The sequence below is a fragment of the Lepisma saccharinum genome, chromosome 17, assembly GCF_977018435.1.
Source record: "Lepisma saccharinum chromosome 17, izLepSacc3.1, whole genome shotgun sequence".
NCBI lineage: Eukaryota > Metazoa > Arthropoda > Insecta > Zygentoma > Lepismatidae > Lepisma > Lepisma saccharinum.
The window spans coordinates 22,482,938-22,493,224 of NC_139245.1; the positions used below are offsets into that span (position 1 = coordinate 22,482,938).

General features: G+C 38.4%; 1 protein-coding gene across 1 annotated transcript; it reads right to left on the reverse strand.

Moving 5' to 3' along the window:
- Positions 1-1,574: 1,574 nt before the first annotated feature.
- On the reverse strand, positions 1,575-10,013 carry LOC146001225 (uncharacterized). Its single transcript, XM_083138525.1, has 3 exons — positions 9,864-10,013; positions 4,047-4,228; positions 1,575-2,074 (listed from the first exon to the last, which is right to left on the reverse strand). Exons 2-3 carry the CDS (start codon positions 4,198-4,200, stop codon positions 1,674-1,676), a joined length of 555 nt encoding a protein of 184 aa, XP_082994651.1. The 5' UTR covers positions 4,201-4,228; positions 9,864-10,013; the 3' UTR covers positions 1,575-1,673.
- Between the last annotated feature and the right edge of the window lie 274 nt (positions 10,014-10,287).

Sequence of the window (10,287 nt, forward strand, 5' to 3'; positions counted from 1 at the left end):
AAGGGGTCCCGGGTTCGATACCCGGTGGAGGCACAAGTGGTTCGGATCCCACTTTAAACTGTAGGTCCAGTCCCGATTAGCCTTACTGTGCATAAAGTGGACTTAAAACACCAACTCAAACTCATGTTGTCATTACAGGAACGCTTTCAATTTGGGGGTACTGAGTTCAATCTCCACACACACACACACAAACATACGCTGTATTTAATTTTAGAACAGTCCTTACAAACAGCATTCAAAAGTAAAATTTGCATAACCTTGTACTGCCAATGAAAGAAACAATATTCACACAATTATTTAGGATGTTTTTATTTTTAAAAAATATGGATATCGTCAAGATATTTTTAATAGGTTTTTAAAACGTACCATTTTGGAACAGATAACGTTTGAGCTCCCAACCACTAGCGTACGCAGGATTCTTTTCGGACGGCGGATGGAATTGAAAATGTGGGGTTTTCTTTGGGGGGGGGGGTAGGGGGGAATACACAATACAATATTTCGCAATGACCATTTTTAACATTAGTTTTAAATGTTATTCAAAAACAAAAATGGTAATGAGAGATTATTTTGAGGGAGCTTTGCACTTTCCACTAGTTTTTTTCGAGTTCCTTACTGCTTTCATTTGAAAAATGTAATTCTCTTAAAATTTCGGGAGGAATGTATGTATCCCCATCAGCCTCCCCCCCCCCCCACTGCTCCCGAGTATGCCAGTGGCCTCGACCATCGTTTTGTACTCGTTTTAAACTGTTTGTACTTCGGCATAAAGTTTTCAGAGAGAACACAGATCTAGTAAGACAGCTAGTACCACAATGTACTAGTTTAAAAGGTTGACGGTGGTTTCAATTCATTTGTACAGAGAGATAGCTACTTTGAACGATATTAATTAAATATCAAGAAAGCATCTTGTGTCTGTCGAATTATTTGAGAGGGGCACAAGGGTCAATACGGATCAAAGGATTTAGGGGGTACTGTTCCCCGTCTCAAGAACCGGGGCAATACATTATAACCCCGTACTCCAGAGTGTGATATCTTAAGGTGGGAGGAAGAACTTATGTGTGTGTGTGTGTGTGTGTGAATTATTAAACACGATATACATATTATAGGCTATATATTATATATAAAGGTACATTTCTAAATATATATGATTAAATATTATAAATGAATTAGTTGGTTACTTTTGTGTATGAAATATTTATAAAGTAGCAAACTAATTTCTCTTTACCCACATTAGATTTGATAGTTATATTTGTGTTGCATTCTTGTTTTACTTTTGTATTGTTATTGGTGATTGGGTGTTATATAGCCTAGTGTTATTGGTCTCTTGAAAGAACTAGAGAGCGAGAGAGATAGGGAGGGAGAGATATTATCCTTAGTAAAGTATACTTGAAGTCAAAACTAGTTTCATAACTTAGTTGTTATAACAAAAACTCTCCCCTCCGGACTTTTTTTTTGGAGGATTTCTAAGGACAACATTGTTGCTGGTGGGGAAATCCCCCTTGTTACCCCAGGATTTCGCACTCTTCCTGCGCCACTGTATATTTACAAAAAAGAAATACGTTTTTCACATGGTGTAATATTTTATTTTTGGCTTGTATGTAAAACAGAGGTTATCTCTACAAAACGCTATTTCGCGGCAGTTGCATTGTTGTTAAGGGAAGTTGCGCATAGAACTTTTATCCAACAAGACTCCTAATGAATGTGTAACACGAGAGGCTTAATCCAAGAATCATAAGATCATCAGCTTGGATGCCTGTATCGTAATTAATCTGAGGCCCTAGGAAATAATTGAAGAAAATAGTTGAAGCGGCAGCCACACCCCAAGGCCGATTTTTAATCGTGGAGACAACCCCTAGAATCAAAGCACTGACCCCTAAGATAAGAGTGTTCATGCTCTCTTTCTTGTTGCCAAACATCTTCATGATGGTAGGAATGGCCGCACATGCTATGCAGCCCGTTGCAAGTTGTTCTTCCTTCTGCGTCAAACAAAATTCCGCCACGTAAAGAGGTGTTGCAGTTATGCGATTATAATAGAAGAAGAAATCTTCTGTTTCTACGATCGCATCGCTACCTGAAACTAAAGAAAAACACAAAACTCATTACATTTTAAATCATTCTTTGGAATTAAAAAGTTACAACTAGGCCCTTATTTCTAAGCATTAACAACTAGTACTTGGAAAGATTTTCTCAAGTAACTGAGCTGCGGTTACTTTGCCCAAAAGTAACCCAGTTACACTTACTGTTATTTTTTAAAGTAACTCAGTTACTGTTCTTCTATTTCAATTATGACCGCCTTGTCGTCGCCTTTTAATCAAGGGGTGTCAGGTTCGATACTCTGTGAAGGCACTTTGCACATTTCAAACTGTAACTCCAGTCTTGATTAGTCTATCTCAGCATAAAGTGGACTTAAACAAACTTCAATTATGACTATCAAAATATTAACATTAATTTTCATTAAATTACAGTTAACCCAATAGGCTATATCTTTATATAAGAAGGGTTCCTTTGTATTTATATAAGAAAGTGAGAGGTCAACATCATGATAGACACATGACTAACGTATGCTTGAGGTGAAAACTACTTGCTTATCGTCCTTTTTATAACAAAATATACCTCACCCTGAAAAGTGTGAAGCTTATTTTAGGGCAATATTGTTTAGAAGATCTTACGTTCTGGCTTCTGTTAAATTATAATGTATTGACTCAGCATCGTGTGGACAACTGAGGAGTTACTTGACAGTAACCATAGAGGGCTCTGGTCTCGAGAGCCAGGAAACAGTAAAGACTAGAATCACTTTGACCCTCAAAGGACTGTCACACGTTTATGTTCTATGATGAATCAATATTATTTTACTTCTGTTATTATTATTACTCTAGCAATACTCTTTACACTAATCTAATGCATACCAGAAGTTTGATATTTTTTATGCTTACTACTATTACCATACTGCGTGCGGTATAACTCTTTCCTCCTCACGGCATTGAGTGCAACCTCACTTCAAGAATTGTGTTTAAATGTTTTTAAACGAAAGAACAAATGACATCCACCGCCACAGTAATACTGTTTTCAGCAAGCGATTGACACACAAGCTTAGACAACTGGGGTGGCTTATTTTCACACCCAGAAAGAGTGCAACGTGGAAGGTGTGGGCTAGCAAAAAATTTCTAAGGAGGGTCAAATAAACAAGTTGTGTTCTGAATTGTTATACTCGAAAGTCGTGTAACTCATGTTAAAGTATGTTTTAAGAGAAGCAGAGAGAGAAAGAAAGAGGGGGAGGGAGGGAGAGAGATAAGAGAACGTCAGAAACAGAGAAATAGAAAAAGGAGCAGCAATATAAGAGAGAAATAAAACAAATGAGACAGAGAGAGAAAGAGTGAGAAAAAATAAAGTAAAGAAGAACCACACACCCACACACACACACGCTGAGAAAGTGAGAGAAGAGAGAGAAAGAGCAAAGAAGCTCGGGAAGGAGAGGGGAAAACACTAGAGAAAAAGGAGACCCTACAACCAAAGAGAAAATTGATACACAGAGATAGAGCCCCACACTAACTCGCTCTCGGCCATAGTGGAAGTGAGGTGATCAGCACCGTGCTCCGATCTCTTTTTCCTTCCAGAGTTATTGCCTGGTACCCATTAATTAGGTCCGCCTATATGCATTGTCGGAAAAAAATCCCCACCTGTAATCACCAATCCCGGGAATAGAATCGCATCTCTAGGATGGCAGTCACACGCCGTACAGACTGGACAACCACATATCAAGAGAGGGGGAGAGTGAGCAAGAAGAAACAGTGCTAGAATATAGGAAGGAATGCGAAAATCCAAAGAAAAAAAGATGGAGGCCGCTTCATGCACAGAGAGGCTAATCGGTACTGGACATACAGTTTAAAGTGAAATCCGAACCACTGTATCGAACCCGGGACCCCGTGATTACAAGGCGGGAAAAGGATCACGCCTATAAGAAAAAATAATAATAATAAGCAAACATTGTTTTTATTCCCAATGGCGAAAAGGAAAAGTTATGCCGCAACGAGTATACATAGGATGCTTACGATGGCGCATGACACCAAGTGCAGCCGCGAACCCAGCGGTGAGAAACCAGGAGGACGACAGGGGATATTTCCACTTGAGAAACACCAGCACGTTTATTGCAAATGTTGCAGCAACCAGCAAGACGCAATTCGATACGAACCTCCCAGAAGCCATAATCAACCCCTTGCGAAGGATCAGGAATCTGCAATCACACCAACAATATTGTGCCAGTCAATAATTATCAGCATTTTTGATGCAATCCTCTCTAGGTTGACAGTACCACGTATTGCCAACATGTCAGTAGTGTTCATTTGTGTTGCTTTAGCGCATACCTGATTTTCATCACTCGTGATCTTTTCTTGCTGTTGCAGGATAAATATGGCTGTCCCACTCTCCGTTTGCACCACACAAGAACAGAGAGCAGTGGGCCTTTTTATGGGGTCTGAAGATGTACCGGGGGTCGAAATCCACCGAAGACTTGCATCACAATATGGGTGACTAACATGGACGTCCGGAAAATAAATGTCCACCTAAAAAGTATATATTTCACACATAATTTCATTTCAGTCACAGTAATTTATGTTAATTATTATATATGAGTTGAAGGAACATGATAATTTCAGATTGAAGCAGTGTTTTTTGAGGGGGCATCACTATTATGGGGAAAAATATCGCTCCTTTGCCCCAGGCCCGCAGTCAGGATTTTACTTCGGGAGGGGCTCAAAACCTTTATCAGCAGTTGCCATCTAAAGCCGAAAAAGTGGATGGGTAGGAGCCCTGAAGATGATTTTGTCAGTATATTACAAATTGTTATACACGATGTTTAATCCTGCTAAGGAAGTAAAATTAATTACCACTAATCACATTTTAATGTACATATTTGTAGGATTTCGGGGGGCTTAACCTTCCCCCTGGCTACGTGCCTGCTTTGCCCCCTCCTCGGAAAGAAATACCTTGCTTGCCTCTTCCTGGAAAAAAATCTGCGGACGTCCTATACCGACTTGCTCAAAGTTGTCGTCATTAGTGAATGTGAGTGGGTATTCAGATCCTCCTTCGTGGATCTTATCCGACTGCTGAGTGCGTATTTTTACCCTTGTCGTTCCCTTTCCTGCAGAATTAAGAGAAATATTAGTCCTGTTTATGGTTTAGTGTGTCTATTGTTAGAAATCCCATTCTCTTGTTGGAAAGATGAAGATATGAAGGATGTTTTACATTAATTACCCTGTTTTTTTTTTTACCTACTAGCCCTTCAGCTAGCCACCAGTCGCTGATTTCGACCCCTGGAATACCTTCAGACCGCAAAAAACGGGCCACTGCTCGCTGTTCTTTGGTGTAAACGGAAAGTGGCACGGTCATGCTTACCCTGCAACAGCATGAAAAAAAAAAAATAGTGATGAATGTTAGGTTAATAAAGAATAACATGAAACGAACAAATATGATCTAAAATTGCTTTTGCTGTGGGAATGGATTGAAAAATAATATTAATCTTACTTCTACCAAGAACAGTTTACACAATGGCCACTATGTCCAGAAACTTAATGTTCGGTGGTTGTAGCTAATTCCATGAACGTCCACAGGATTTTTCCAGGGAGGGACAAGGAAGGTATTTTATCTTCAGGGGGGGCAAACAAGGCACATTTTCTCCAATAATAGTGTTGTTCCCTCAAAAAACATTGCTTAAATTTGAATGTATCATATTCATGCAATAATTAACACACATTATTGCAGCTGAAATGAAATTACATGTGAAAAATATATAATTTTTCGTTGACTTTCATTTTCCAGGGGGGCCACGGCCCCCCTTGCTCCCCCTTCCGGACGCCCATTTCTAATTCTGGAACTAACCCTCAGGAACGAGACATTGTTGGTAGCAAGATCAAGATCAAGACTTATCTTGGCGGGTTTAAGTTATTTTGAAGTTTCGACAACTTTGTTGCACTGCCTTCTAGTTCGTGTTGTGGCCCTACCTCCATTTCTCGGTTGCAATTGTTATTATTTTTTTTGGTCTCTTCTATTCCTTTTCGCACGGTGAGTGTTTTATTGAACTTTTTAAATCTATGAAATTTGTCCTTTGTTTTCTATTCATTTTAGCAAATTGAGTAACGTTCTATAGCACGGTAGCACGTATTAAGGAGCCGCCACTGCAGCTGTTGAAACTTTCATTGGCGTCTTTAAAAAAATAAAAAAATAAAAAAATAAAAAAATAAAAACTTTCAGGTGCAGACTTGAACACACAACCTTTGGATCGTGAAGCTGTAACATATATATATATATATATATATATATATATATATATATCCAATCAAATACACAAATATGTCATTCACACATTGACATATAGCTTATCCTGTTGCAGTGGTGTTTATGTATCACGTACTTTACCTCCATCATTTCATCACTGGTGATCTCTATTTTCTCTCGCTCTTTCACTTCCATATGTGATTTTTTTTTTTTTTTTACCACCCAGGAAATCCTGGCACATTATTTTTACATGAATACCAGAAAGGACAGTGACAGTTGCAGTTGCAATTGCATGAGAAAATATATGACTCTTGAAGAATTTGAAGTGGGAATGTTATGTTCACACTTAATTTCATGTCAACGGGGATAGAATCGGCTCTAATTTAAATTTGTATAAACGTTGGAAGCTATTTTCACAGGTTCGGACACCAGTGATTTATCCACACACACCAACAGCTCCCAAATATTTCAATGGCGCAAGTTATGGTCATTTCGGCTCTAAATTTACCCTTGTACCCTCCTGAATGCGAAGTTACGACCCCCAGATGGAAAGTTCTATACACCCCCCTGTCAGATTTTAATTTAAACTCTCAATTAGCTTATTTTATGCATATAATTAATTTAAACAAACTTTTGGCCACATGTAAACAGTTCCATTGGCGTCCGGAAACGGGAGAAGAAAGGGGGCACTCAACTTGGAAAATTAATGTCACCAGTGGCGTGCCCAGGATTTTCGAAAGGGAGGGTTATGTGTACATTTTTTAAGTAGTCAGTTCTCATTTTGCCATATTTTTCTGCCTTTGACTTTTTTTTTTAGAAATACTGGACCAAAAAAGGGGGTTATAACCCCCACCAACCTCCCCTTGGGCACGCCACTGAATGTCACCCTATAATTTCATTCCAGTTGGCATTAATTATTATAAGGAAAAATATGATAAATACTAGCAAAACTGGTAAAGAAGACGGGTCCTAGCAGAAAGCCGATATCTTCAAACTGAAGCAGTGTTTTTGACGGGGAGATACCATGCTTTCCCCTCTCCTCGGCTGGAAAAAATATGCCTTGCTTGCTCCCTTCTCGCCCCCAGGTAAAAATCCTGCAGACGACGGACGTCCGTAACAGCATCTACAAACAAAACACCTTGAGCAATTCTTTCAAGAGAAGACATAACCAATTTATTGCACCTCATCAGGTTAATATGTCTTGCTTTATCTTCCGTTTTGTTATGAGTTTGAAGCACGAAAAGTAAAGCCGGCTGTTTCTTACGGATGGGCCGTCGAATCTGTATCCGGAATATACGACTCCAAGTGCCATATCTGATGGGATTCGAACTCGGAATTCCTGGCCTGATTCGCGAATCCAAATTTCGTTACCAGGGGCATAAACCACGGTGGTAGAGAGTGGGTTCAAGCCTACCATGAAATTGCCTTTACACCCCACACACACACCCACACCCACACACGCACATATATATATACCCATACAGTGATACAGTGGCGGCGAATATGTGGGTGAGGGGCAGTTGTAAGTGAGATAAGTGGAGAGAATTAAAGAAAAGGGGAGACAGAAAAGACAGAGTAAAAGAGGAGGAAAGAAAGATAATCCAGTGACCACCAAGAAAAGTCCACAATAGAATATTTTGTCCATCTGTGTGTCACCCAAACACACTTGTATGGCGACGCCACTGGTCGTTATCTGTATCTTCATTACCCGAGTCCGTTAGGATTCGATTCTTTGGCTCTTATATAATCATTCGACTTTCTACGTGGATGATGTGATGATTAAGCAGGTAAAATTGAAAATAAATATTTCCTGGTGTGTGTTGAAACCTGGAGAAATACTGCTAACAGGAAAAAGGTTCCCAGATCAACCCGAATACATTCGAATAAAAACAATATAAAATCTCGAGAGGTGAAACTAAAGATAACAAATGGACATGAGATATAAGCATAGAACACTCATCTTTTCTCTCAAAAATAAATGTCTTTGTCAATTCATCCTTTTGCCAATTCTTACTTATCTGATGTACTATTATGACCTTTATAATCAAGTTTTATCTTGTACGCCTCAGGGACATAGTGGTTACAGCATGCTACAAAGTCAAGGGTAGTGGATTCGAATCCGTCAGTGGGGCATGGATGTCTCACCGTGTTTCATCCAAATCTTCACAACTTTCTGTTTATTGTTAGCACCATTGTTATCTGAATAGAACCCTGAAGTAACTCAACTGCAAGAAAAACTGCTTGCCCGGTTAATATTTCAACAACATGACACATTAATTCATAGTACTTGTATAGTCATGGACACTTAATCTCATTTACTTTTTACAATGGAATCGTTACAACCCTGAAGTGTCCGTGACTGCACATACCATAATCAAGGCGTTTGTTTTATTTTGAAAGTGGGGAATGATAGTCAAGTCGGTCATAGGAGCATTATTTTTTTGTGATGAGCTCACTTGAACATGTAACATTATGTAACAATGTAACATATACGTTATCGAAAAAAAAATCTGGTGGAGGCGCATAGTGGTTCAAATCCCACTTTTAAACTGTTCAGTCCTAATTAGTCTATCTGTGCATAAAAGTAGACTTGAGACAAAACTCAAACTCAAAACTCCAAATATTCTGGAAATTTCATAGGTAATTAGTTCCGTTCTTGTTGGCACTGTATGCAACAAGTAAATGTGGGCTGGGACTACCTTTGTGCAGAAGCTTTAAATTTAAAGCCATCATACTTCTATTTTCAATGAAAATCTTCCAGAACCTGTGAACTAATTTGCCAAACGGCAGCGTAAGTGCAATCAACATGACGGTGCATCAGAGATTATTTTCTTATGTGTGATAATCCCAAGCATACACAATGGAATACTGATAGTTTTGAAAAATGAAGAAAAGAAAAGAAAAAGAACACACATCACCAAATGCACTGCACGAACGATTCAGTATAAATCAAGATGGATGAGTGTATTGTGCAAACTAAATGATGCACATATATTTTTATGATAATCTTTAAAAAATAACATTCTGCCTTCCGTATGCTGGTTGATCTTTCGCAAGGTGTCCGTGAGGACGAGTAAAATGTTTGTTGATTAGGTTGGTTAGTTAAGTTAGGTGACTTTAATCTTTGCGGCTTTGAAAACTTTGGGCAGGTGTTTGTAAGTCGTAGAAATTATTTATTTGGAAGATATTTGATCCTGAAAATTATGAAGAAGTTTTGGGCCTCATAGGTTGAGCTGTTTGAAGTCTTCTTTCATGTTAGGAAAAAAAACTATCATACGTGTGCAGGAGAGGAAAGAAAGTGTAGCTTACTGAAGACATAACAAATACTAAAACATTAAAATTAACAATGTTCTCCTTAAAGCATCCAGCAATCAGAAGTTGAGCCAAAAGAAAAGAACGTTAGGTTGGTCATTAGAAATGAAGATGATAGAAAATGATAACGAAGAAAGACTTGAGTTAGAATCTCCATATGACTGACATACATTTATTGGCTTCTTGTAGTATTTTATATTGTACGAAAAGCATTAATTCGCACGTTCATGTGTTTTCATGTTTTAGCTACAATACTTAATATATTATTGGTGACACTTAAATACCTGAGTTAATCAGCACTTTATACAATTTTCTTCTTCATGTTTGCCATATTAACTTTACATCTTGTGATAACTTTAAGACAATACGTTTAATATTTCTTTTCCGCCCGTCAAAGAACGTAGAAGGCTATCAACAAGGCCCATGATGCACGACCCAAGTAGTACAAGGACACAATCACAGGTTATAGACTATTTAGAAAACAAACACCAAGATGAAATTTGCCACAGACATATAGTAGCATCGCGCATCGCGAAATGTAATCCGAAGATAGCAGTGATTTCAGGGTGCGAAATCATTTAAGACTGGTGGGGGAGGAAGATATTAATTAACACACACATACACCCCACATACCCGTATATATGAATTATTATATCATTTACACATATATTAGGTTGTTCGATCTACATATAAGAATAGATTAATAAA